Below are 11,805 nucleotides of genomic sequence, written 5' to 3'. Positions count from 1 at the left end.
GGAACAAGGTGCATGATAACAAAACGCTGCTTCCTAAATTCAGTAAAAGCCTGAGTGACCGAGAACAACAGAAGGTGCAGGATTGCAGGCTGCGCCCTCTAGAAAAGTGAACAGGAGGCGATTCAAATAGCCAGAGAGAAGCACCTGTATGGCTTTGTAGATAAAAACATCTGGAGCATCTGCAGTAATCTGATGATGTCAGACCAGATCCTTCACTTAAAACACAGAGAGGGTGAAGGATTTAGCATTCAGAATGAAGCACAAGGCACCAGTGCTCCGCTGTCCTTTTCCCTGCATCCCTGCTCCGATACACCTGGCGTACTTTAAATGGATCCAACAGCCTAAGAAGTTCTGCACGGTGGTTCCTTAATTTCAATAAAAGCTGCAGGATGGTGACCTGAGCTGAATACCCCACCTTAAGCGATGCAGAAGGGGCGTGAATATAAAGAACATCACTGTAATCGACCACCAGAAGCTGCTTTTGGCAGCAAAGTTAAAACATCGCTAGTGTCTAAGAGAAAGTTCCTGTTGTTCTGTTACGAGTCTATCCGAATGACTTGTTTAGAATCAAGATATTTATGTTCTATGTGCTTTCCTTCAGCTGTGGGGCGTGTTCTGGAGAAATGCATGACTTTTTTATACTCTGTGTTCATTCATGTTTACCTAAACTACCTGTGTTCAGGCTCAGATCTCCCAGTTGGAGCAGTCTCACGCTCAGCGCCTCCTGGAGGTGACTGCCCGTCATCAGCATGAGTTGGATCTGGAGACGGGTCTTCTCAGGGACGGTCAGCTCCAAGCAGAATGGGCTCTGGAGAGCAGGGAGAGGGCTCATCGTCAGCGGGTCAAATGCCTGGAGGAGCAGGTTTCACAAGCCCAACCGTAGATCTCTCTACGTCTTCTTTTTTTAAACGTGTCTACATCGTGTTACTTCTCTGTGTTTAATAGGTGCAGACTCTGAAGGAGCAGCTTGATCAGGAGACCAGAAGACGGCAGACCTATTTCAATCAGATGCTGCAGCCTGGTGTGTAGGCAGTGTAGAATGTGGCACATCTGTCTTCTGACTTTGCTGCTCTGCTGGCAGCTTCCCAGTAAACCGTATGTTTCAAGCTACATCCTCACTTTGGAAGCACACAAACGCACTCCAAGAGCGTTCGCACCGCCACGCACATGTGCACGAAGGATTAGATTAATCTGCTGGAAAACTCCACAACAACAAACAATGAGGGTTTTGTTTGTAAATGAGCTGGATGTGCCAAATTGTTTTTAGGATTTCCTGCAGCTCGCTGTTATTTCTGTCTGATTCTGCTGCTTTGCTTCTCGTGATTTAACGTTTCTTAGACTCATTAGTCATATTGATCATGTCCTAACTTTGTCTTGTGTTTCCTGATTACTATATATGCAGATATTCATTGAGTTTTATCATGATTCGTCTTGACAGTGACAACATTTCTAATCATTTATAATAACACTGAGTGTATAACTGTGTGATAATATAGCTGTGGTTAATAAAACATTCATGAAGTCGCTGTTGTGTGTGAACCAGCTCTGTTCCAGTCGTTGCAGGTCTGTGTGGATTCGCTTTCACAGGTAAGAGATGTTCTCTGTTCTGTTTTGTTTTTATTAAAGGAACAGCTGCAGACTCGTATATCTGCTTTTTATGGATCATTTCTTTTATTTTCCATGTTTCATTTCAGCTCCTGCAACCATCGTTGCTGTACAGTATATCACATCCATGTTTTCTCACAGCGTAACGGTGCATAGAGGGAGTTTCACTGGCGAGGTGCAGCGGTGGGGGGAACTTGTCAGAGTTTCTTTAAAGCAGCTCTTTGATTATCATAGATCCGCCCAGTGGTTATCCTGTTACCGGCCTCCGTCTTGCTATTGGCTGGAAGGAGCTAATTATGCAAGGTAGTGAATCCCTGTGGGGGAGGTGGGGCCAAAGCTGAAAGAACTCCTTTGGCAAGCAGAATAGAGCTTTTATTGAGGATATTTCTAAGCTGACCATCAGGGACCAAGTCACTGGATTGTTTGAAGAAAAAAAAAAAACATCTCAGCTGAATCACGCTGCTCCCCCTCTTTCATTCCTCCCCTCGTTTCATTTCAGTGAGACGGAGAGCAGCTCATGCAGTGCCCGGCAGCAAGCAGAATGCAAAGAATCTACAGTATTCCCCCGTCTCACAGTAGAAGCCCAGTTCAGTGAGGAGAGGCAGAAGCAGGGAGCAGTCAGGGGAGGACTCCGGCTCAGAGGAGGAACGTACGGTCTTGTCCTGTTCTGCTCTGCACTTGTTGCCTGAGGTGTGTGTTAGTGCGCTCCTCCCTCCCTTCCGCAGTGCCTGCTGTCAGCTCCATCCCTGGGTGGCTGAGGCCATGGTGCTGGTGCTGCAAGCCCTGCTGTCCTGCTTCTGCACCCTGATCTCCCTGAACCTGCTGCCCAGGGTGGAACCCGCTGTGCCCTTGGAGGACTTCTACCCCTTCGGCCCGGACCAGGGGGACTCCCAGACCGTTGCTCAGGACGACGGAGGCTCTGGACTCCACCAGATTTCTGTTGCATTCCCTTTCTTTGGAGACAAGCACACGGGACTCTATGTGAGTACAGCTGAGTGTGTGTTTTGCGTCTTAATGTCTGTAAGGTGAGAGTTTGTTTATGTTCATGTACTCCTGCATACTTTGCTGAGTAGTACAACATCATGTTTTCCCCTCATGGTAACCGTCCACGTCTCTGTCTGCACTTCACATCTGCCCTTCCTGCTCTCTGAGTCCACATGGGGGGGTGAGAGATAAACTACCATCAGAACAAAGAGCTGTTTAAGGAAATGACAGTTTGTGTTCTTACTGCTGCAGCAGCATCTGGGAGCTTTTTTTTTTTTTTTTTTTTTTCTCAAGAAGCAGGAGTGTGAAGAAAATATGTGAGCCGAACGGAGAGAAACGGCGCTCATGGGAGGAAGCTGAATGGTTTGACAAGGATTTTCACGCACAGCGGTGAAAGACTCTTTGATCTGCCTCCGTCATGTATTGGGTTCAGTTCCAGCGCATGGAAAGGCAGAACTCACTTAAATCAACACCACCTGTTGCGGTTATGCATCCGCACTCACTCTCCGAGGTCTCCCCTTCCTCACCCGAAGCCCCTGCCCGCTTCTTCCCCACTCGTGCCATGGGCAGGGGAGGCTGAGGAACCATGGCAACAACGGGCAAGGTCAAAGGTTGTCTTTCTAATCCTAGCATCGGAGGATGAGATCAGTCTCCGAATGGAGAAATATCTACTAGTCTGCTGCAGCGCAGGCGGAGTAAAGACACCGGCGGTGTTTATAACTGGAGAGTTTGAGCATTCTTCTGCAAGTCAGAACTGCGTGCACACCACAGTATGCTCCTCACAGGTTCTGCAATAAATTCCATCTCTTCTCTTGGATATAATACTGATACCCAGTAGTCTAATTAGACAAGATAAGACAAGTTGCTTGACTTGTTGATCTCAGACTGAATTATTATCATGAAGGTGCTGCTCATTCTGATATGCGCTGTGTTGGAAGCGATGCGATATCCTGCAGCTCGCTCTGCATCTCATTGAGTGTGGCAGATCACTGGCAGGCTCAAGCTGGCTTTAAATGCCTCACCTGAATCCTTAAAACATCTGCTGTGAAGCGAGCTGGCCACAGGGTGATGTTTGCAGCCAGAGAGTTGCTTTGAACAGGTAATGTTTCACCCAGCACTAAGGGGTAAATTTGTATCAATAATTCCTCCCAGGAGCTGCCGCCACATGGAAGCTGTAGACCCAAACGGATTGTAGACGCTGTGTGGGTGCCGTCTGACTTTGTTATAGTTACTGATGCGTTTTGAGTCTGTAAAGCTTTCACATCAGATTAAAACCTTTAATCCCCCCCTCTCTGAAACAAAATGTCTTATTTCCAGCAGTTGCCATCAACAAACGCAGCGGTGGGTTGAAGGTCTGTCACAGTTACTCAGCTCTTGGTTACAGTGACCTGTAATGTCACTGAGCTTCTTCTTGGCGGGAGTTCCCTGTGCTGCAGGCAGAATGAGATACATGCAGTAAGGAAGACATTTGAACCAAGCGGCAACCTCCGGCGGCTAAAAGTAAAGCCAATGTGGAAGTGTCAAAAACTCCAGTTCCCCCCTCATCCACTAGGGGCTCCAAAAGCAAATCCTCATAGACTCCCATGTTAACAACTTCACAGCAGAAATAAACATGTTTTCAGCCTGGTACAAAAATCCATTTTAGGTTTAATAGGTCAGGTTTGCCTTCATGACAAATGTGGGGGGAGTGAATTTTTTTTTATAACTTATTTGTTTAGAAGCAATTTCATCTCAAAATTTGGCATAATTTAGGGTGTGTCCTTTTGATTGACAGGTACCGATATCCAGCTGCAAGAATGGAGCGTAGCACACTTTCTAGTCTGCTTAGCTTTCCTGTCCTTTAGCCGGTTAGCTCCCTTTAGCTCCTGTTAGCTCTGGGTTAGCTCTTAGCTACAGGCAGGTGGGAGTTTGATAAATGTCAATCATACCATCCCCACGCTCACAGCCCCCCTCTCAGCTCTACTTTTTTGCCCCCTATTTTTTGGGGGTGAATTTTGACGGCACGCAAGACGCTGCCAAGATGATAATGATGGAAACCGCCCAATGAGCTTCAATTCTGTGGGAATGTAAGATAAACCAGTTAGAACTCACAGACAAACTATATGAAAGCAGAGACTCTGCTGGTTACAAAGGTGTCCTTCTCATCATGGTGGGATAAAAAACTCTGGAAGCCAAGAGCCAGAATCACAAGTTATGTCTTACTTTTACTGTTTTTATTCCAGCTTTAAACAAAAATTCTGCTAATGTGTCTCCTATGACTCTGACTTTATTTGAAATGAATCATGAAGCTCCTGCTGGTTTCCATGGAGATGAAGGTCCTGCTGGTTTCCATGGAGATGAAGGTCCGGCTGGTTTCCATGGAGATGAAGGAGGTTTTCTAGTGAAGTATTTAAAATAGCTTGAGCTTTACAGCCTCATGGTGTTTCTAAGGTGAATGTGGCGTCCATCTCTGGATTCTCGTGCCTCTGACTATTGACTGAGGTGCCTTCATCATCATCATCATCATCATCATCAGTCAGTGTTGATGATGACCTGTGTAACACCTAGAAACCAGCTCAGTCTCTGTGCACAGTTCCTCATGTTCTACTGTGTTCCAGCTGACTTTTCAGTAACACACATCTTGATCCCGACTCTTCTGGAGGAATCTCACATGTCCCAGCTTTCTTTATAGAGCAGGATAATAAATACATCTCATGTAGTTGTGAGGATATGCTTCATGTATTTTGTGTTTGTTAGTTCAGACAGGAGGCAGAAAAATTAGATCTAAAAAAAACTTGGGTCTTTCCCAACTTCCAGTCCTATTTGTGCCTCATGGTAACCAGGCTGTCCCTCTGTTATGGTTTGTATCTGGGAGTTTTCCCGTGTTGCTGGGATCTCTCCTCCTCCTCCTCCTCCTCCTCCTCCTCCTCCAGCCCTGCCTCCCCTCCTCCCACGCCTCAGATAGCATGGCAGGGGTCTTCCCCCTGGACTGGTCCAGCTGCTTTATCTGAGAAATTACCAATCACTTTAACAGAACACAGATGTATCTGCAAAGCATCTAATGAAGAGCTTATAAACATGCAGTTAGCTGTTCTTCCAGGCGGTCAGCGTGAGGTACAAGGACAAGTACATCAAGGGTCAATAGGAAAGCACAAAAGTGTTAAAGCAAATGTGAGGAAAGCTCTTTAATAATGAGCAATGGAAAAACTGTAATTGAAAATAAGACATGTCAGGAAAACTAAACTATGTTTGGTAAAAGTCCAACCAAGAGCAAGCTCCAGTGTAACTTCCCTCGTTATGGATTACACATGTGGAGCTCTGAGGAGCGACGACACTTTTCACTCGCCATGTAAGCATCAGTGCTCTGTTCTCAGCATGGCTGCTTTTATACACACATGTATGGGAGGAAAGGTGTGACTGAGCATCAGTTTATCCTCCACAGAGAAGCCAAATCTGTCTAAAAGCCTCAAGTCTTGGAGTAAAAAATGAGAAATGACTTTGGGAAATTTCTTTTCATCTCCAACAGAGTTAGATGGAAGGACTGATATCACTTTCAAGTGTGTTTTTCAAACATAAAACTACAAGCAGGAGATGGTTTTCCTGGTGGAGCGTAAAGTCTGGAAGTTTTCTTTTAGTGTAAAAATAACAGGTTGTGGTTTTGAACAGGGGCTTCAATCCCAGACAATATGCTTTTTATTTGTGGAAACTGGAAAGTTGCTGCACCAAACAGGAAATAATCAGGTACCAAAGATGTTGTTTTCTATAAAACATGCACTACCAGTCGAAAGTTTGAACACATTTTCCCATTGTTCAAAATATTTCAACTGGAGTCATGTACTTTTGTTTTTACCTGAAGAAAATAAACATGGCGTGAAGTACAGAAGACGTAAAAGACCTGTTTCGTTTTTGCTGTAAAAACCTGAGTCTACATGGTCTACTACGTTATTGGCAACTCGCTGTTGCTTTCTTAACCGACTCGTAAGTCAGAAAGTAACATTTTGCAATGACTTGCTAGAAGAAACGAACTCCCGCTACGTCCATGCGCCATCTTCAGTGTATTGAAGAATACATGATGACGCAAGTTAAGAGACAAGAGTCTCCTCAGATCAACCAAGAGTAGCCGGTTCATTTAAGACCAACGTGAATCGCCGTGAAGGGGATGGACTCCAGACTGAGTCGCTCTGTACTGAATATATGGAGCACACCATTCTGCCATGCCAGACTACGCCTACGTAGCGAGCAGTATGGCTGAGGTACAACCACAGACTGTACAAAAAAAGATGGGCGGAGCCTCAGTGATGTCACCCGTAGGTTTCTGAAGGGCTGAATTGAAGCTTGGTGGGCGGTTCCTACCATCGGCATCTTGGCAGGGGCATGCATGTCGTCTCGCCCAGAAAATACAAATATGGGCAAAGAGGTGGAGCTAAGAGGGGGGGTTGTGAGCATCATGGTGGATGATTGACATCGAGCGAACTCCGAGCTGCCTGTAGCTAAGAGCTAACCGAGCTAACCCGAAGATAACAGGAACTAACCAGCTAATGGAGGTAAACGGGCTAAAGCTAAGCATGTTGTTAACCGGCTAAAAACCGTGGTCGTTCTGTGTTCTTCTGACTTGAAATGGGAGATTGGGTACTTGTCAATCAAAAGGACACGCCCCTAAATATGCTGAATTTCGAGATTAAATTACTTTTAAACGGGCGAGTTAGAAAAAAATTCACTCCCCCCACAGTTGTCATGAAGGTAAACCTGACCTATTAAACCTAAAATGGATTTTTGAACCAGGCTGTAAACATGTTTATTTCTGCTGTGAAGTTGGTCTTTTTAACATGGGAGTCTATGGGGACTTGCCCTGTTTTGCAGCCCCTAGTGGATGAGGGGGGAACTGCACTTTATGCACTTCTGCATCAGCGTCACTTTTAACCGCAGGAGGTCGCCGCTTGGGTGCAACCAGCGAGAATAACAACAAGAGAAGTCACAATTAATGTCTGTGGCCTAACCCAAGTTGTTGGGTTTACACACTGTTGCCGTTTTTATGTGTCTATTTTTTACGTTATCATGATCTCCTGCATACCCTGCGATGGACTGGCGAGCTGTCCAGGGTGTACCCTGCCTTTCACCCAAAGACTGCTGGGATAGGCTCCAGCTTCCTCGCGACTCTTAATCGGACTATGCGGTTCGGTTAATGAATGAATGATGATCTCTGTCGACATCGCCATGTTTGCTGTTGTCTGAAATGGAAGTCAGAACTGTGTGAACTGTGGATTCTGCGCTGCCCTCCGGTGGGTGTAGCAACTTTCTAACCTAAAGGATGCATGTGAGTCTGTTGGCAGGAACATCGGACAACTCTTGAAACCGGCACATCTGCGTATGTAAAGGGAACATAAAGGAAAGGGATCATTTTCAAAATCTACTAATTGTTTTCTCATTTAGTTATTAACAGTGACAGAAATTCTGATCGGAGGTGGTGAAACATTCGCGGGCCAGGGTTTTGTGCAGTGGAAGCTGTATTCAAGTTATTCCACACATTTACAGACAGGATTTATTGCTCTAGTTTAAAACTTTCTAGTTTAAGGTGAGCCAGAGCTGAGGAGGCGCTGGCCAAGTGCACAGACCGTAGACTGTAGTCACTTCCTTTGGTCTTGTCAAATAATTGGACAAGTTTGTAACTGTGAAACTTCCACTTTTGACAAGGAAAACTAATGTTTTCCTGAGCTGATCCGTGGGCACTCTTTTCATGTAGGGCTTTGCTTTGGCTTGACTGAGGCCTGAAGAAAGTTTATTTTACTCCATAAATTTCAAGACTCAAAAGAAAACCACCCAAGCAAAATCCTGGATATATCCGGCGGAGAATTCCCCAAAAAACACATAACAAGGGTGTTGCACGGCGAAGTGGCACCGCTGAAAGTGAGAAGAGGAAATGCAGGAAGACGGATGCTTCTTGCAGGGTGGACTGACGACACTTCTCTCCCCTGTGATTCTGACCTTGGTCATGTTGCAGCACAACACGAGGCTGCTCTGAACCCATTCACTCTCTCACATAAGTGTGATACAGATCCACCCCTCAGTGGATGTCATATACAGCTTGGTGGGAATTCATGAAAGTGAGGAAGCAAAAGGTTCCAAGTTCATTTTCAGTTTCTCAGGTTATTTCCAAGTCAAAGTAGCCTCCTTACATGAAGGAAATAGACTTGTTTAAACAATTCCAGATGCTACAAGAGATCAGATTAGGCAAATAAACACAGCCCAGGGTTGGAATATAGATGTTATTTAGTGTTCATGGTTTTCTACACTAATTCTGGTGACTTGCAGACCGCTGCCACCACAGCTCGCCTATTATTGGGCATGTGTGTGTGTGAGGTTTGTATTTCATGTACATCCTCCCATTGATCTAGCCTCATGCCCTCATTCTTGTTTTTCTACCAGTATCAAATGGCGCTCAGGCTGACCCCCGGGCCCTGCCCCTGCAGTCGGCCGTCTTTCTCCCCACGTCGACCACATTCTCACCACATCACGCTGATTCAGAGGGGAAGGCTGTGGTCGGGCAATTAACTGGGCCCTCGTGCTGTGCCAAACAAAACTTCCTCTACTGTTTTTACAGCAAAGTCCTTCAAATTATGGTTTTCATGTATGCGTGGCGCGGAGCTCAACCATCTGACGTTGCTTTGTCACTGTCACATGCCACTCGGCCTGAATGCAGAAAGTGGGTTCACAGACAGCAGAGTTTGGGACAAACAGGACCGGTGCCAGCCGGGACGGGCAGAATCTTCTCATGCTAATAATAAACCAAGACAATGCATGAATGAAAGCTTTTCATGGGGATTCAACTCATTTGTCTGTAAAACCTTCCTCTCCACTCTGCTTTAGCAGATTGCTTCTTCAGATTTGTTTTGTTTGGTGTCCTGTTTGAATACTGCTGAATTCAGGGTGGGGGGACTCTTTCTAAAACATTTTATCATCAATTTGTTATGTCAGAGTGCAACATGTAACATATTTTACTGATATTTCTTCACAACTTTACTTGTAAATAAAACCTAAACCCCTAAAACATCCCAAGTTTATACCATGCATACTCACTATATCTTACTGTATTCCACAGCTTTGTGTATCTCACTATGTAGTATTCAGCAATACAAGAGATTTGTTGGGCTCCTAACTTGCATTTGAAGTAGTGTAATGTTTTTTTTTACTTGAAATGGTTTGTTCTTATGTTTAACACACACTCCCGTTGCTGTGATAATGGTGGTCTGTCTGGTCTGTCAGTATGGATCATCAAGTGGAAATATTTGCAACTAAGTCAAAAGAGGTCCATAGAAAGTTAGGTTGTTTTTACTGGTGTGCAGGATGAGGTGCTTGATGTGGTCGTAGGGGATCAGTTCTGGTTGTGATAGACTGGATACTGGGTCTGCAATCTGCCTCGGCCTGATCTGTGCCCTTCTTCTTAAAAAAAAAGTCAGAAACATCCCATTTTATCTTCATTCTTATATCTTCCTCTAGAAAACCAGACTGATTACAGGATATATTCCATTGACATTTTCAAGCTGTAGCTACTTTAAAGCCAACTAGCAGCTTGCTAGCCTTTTATTGAGCTAGCTTACTGAGCGCTACAGTAAGTCACAAGGATACTGACGTACTTTTTCAGCCTTTTTATAGTTTATTTTCAGCTCCATTTTAAAATCTTGATAAACTCTGTTCATGTTTAGTCCCTAAATACACCCACTGAACACTAAACATCACCTGGTTTCACCACATTAGCTGAAAACTATCTAGTGCTAGCATATAGCTATAATTTATTAGCAATGCTACATAGCTTCATGCTAACATCAGATTAACAGCCTTCAGTACTGGTACAGGGACAGATGTCAGTATTTTTAAAGGATGATAATGGCTTTTTTCCATTAGTATCAGCTTGTCTCAACTTAACTCGCCACAACTCGTCTCAGTTCGGTCCGGTTTCTTTTCCATTACAATTTAGTACCTGTTCTAAAAGGGGCGGGGTTTGTGTGAAACCACTGTGACGTCAGCGTTGTGCACGACAAGCTCTGTGACAAAACAGGACCAAAAGGCAATCTGCTACTTGGTCTGCGGCTCTCCGGTCGCTGACCGTACATCGTATCCATTTGTTGGAACGACTTCCAGTCTCAGCTGTTTGATCCACTCCGACCATCGTGGTCCTTGACCTGCCAATAGTCACTTTGAGCTTTTTCAGCTTCTCTTGACACTGCTGAAAACTCCTTTGCTAGTCGTAGACATTGGGTCGGAAAGTTCTTGATAGATTTTTTCATTTCGTGTCATTCCATCTAGTTCCCTCTGTATCCTTTCCTCAGCAACCAAGCAAAGAAATGTCTCCACCTCAGTGTTGGACCACGGAACAGACTTTTGTTGCACCATTGCTTGTCACATAATGTAAACAACTTGCGCGTTGGAGTCACTCCCTGACCCTGACCCCTGATTGACTGAACCCCTGACCAATAGCGTCATGCAGTCTGGCGACGTCACACACAACCCGACTCAGCTCGCTTAGAATCTGGGCTGAGAAGTTACAAAAAAAGTACCGGTAAACGGTACAAAGTGGAAAACCCTACAAACCGAGTCGAGGCGAGTTAAGCTGAGACAAGCTGATATTAATGGAAAAGGGGTATCATTAGGAAACTAAAGGTTTCTTGGAAACGTACCCCAGTTTAGAAGTCCTTTTAGTTCCTCAGAGCCTTTTTCCCCTCTACATGGCCATTTTAAGAAGTATTAATCAAAAAGATTTCACAAGGAGTCAGATAGTTCTGCTTAGATTGAAAACCAAAGAGAAGATAAATATATTCAGTGGATATTTGCCAGTTAGACAGCAATGTTTCTGAATGGATTGATTACTGCTTTATGAGTAAATAACTGTTTACTGATGTGTGAGGCAGACTGTTGTCTGTTTAAACTAAATTAAGATTTATAAAATGTGCAAAAAATCATGAAAATCAGACTTTCAGATTGTAGATGTGTCCGTTCAGGCAAAATAAATGAGTGAATCTGTATACAAAGAGAAGATAGATGCATTTATTTGGTTACTGTACCGTTCTGTGGCAGTGGATCTGTGGATTTCACGACTGCCAACACTCTTCCTGGTGTGATGACTTTGCAGGTGCATGAGCAGCAAAAACCGGGTTTTCTCAGCTGCTCAAAATGCGGAATGAAGTTAGCGTCTGTTTGCTACATAGGAAGTGCAAACATCCGTTACGAACACTTTGGCTGCCC

At 44.6% G+C, this 11,805-nt stretch overlaps 2 protein-coding genes across 2 annotated transcripts in view; both read left to right on the top strand.

Moving 5' to 3' along the window:
- Positions 1–1,029, top strand: part of crocc2 (ciliary rootlet coiled-coil, rootletin family member 2) — a gene marked incomplete at both ends in the record, with an annotated part of 66,841 nt that extends 65,812 nt beyond the window's left edge. The window contains 2 exons of the mRNA XM_079245725.1: positions 683–862; positions 946–1,029. Coding sequence (XP_079101851.1) covers positions 683–862; positions 946–1,029 — 264 coding nt within the window. The remainder of the gene's footprint in view (positions 1–682; positions 863–945) is intronic.
- A 1,067-nt stretch (positions 1,030–2,096) lies between these two features.
- Positions 2,097–11,805, top strand: part of sned1 (sushi, nidogen and EGF-like domains 1) — a 47,876-nt gene continuing 38,167 nt past the window's right edge. Inside the window, exon 1 of the mRNA XM_079245311.1 lies at positions 2,097–2,586. Coding sequence (XP_079101437.1) covers positions 2,368–2,586 — 219 coding nt within the window. The 5' untranslated portion in view covers positions 2,097–2,367. The remainder of the gene's footprint in view (positions 2,587–11,805) is intronic.

The sequence above is a fragment of the Telmatherina bonti genome (assembly GCF_933228915.1).
Source record: "Telmatherina bonti genome assembly, chromosome: 8".
NCBI lineage: Eukaryota > Metazoa > Chordata > Actinopteri > Atheriniformes > Telmatherinidae > Telmatherina > Telmatherina bonti.
Note: the sequence above shows the minus strand (reverse complement) of the source record. Positions and strands in the feature narration are given on the sequence as shown.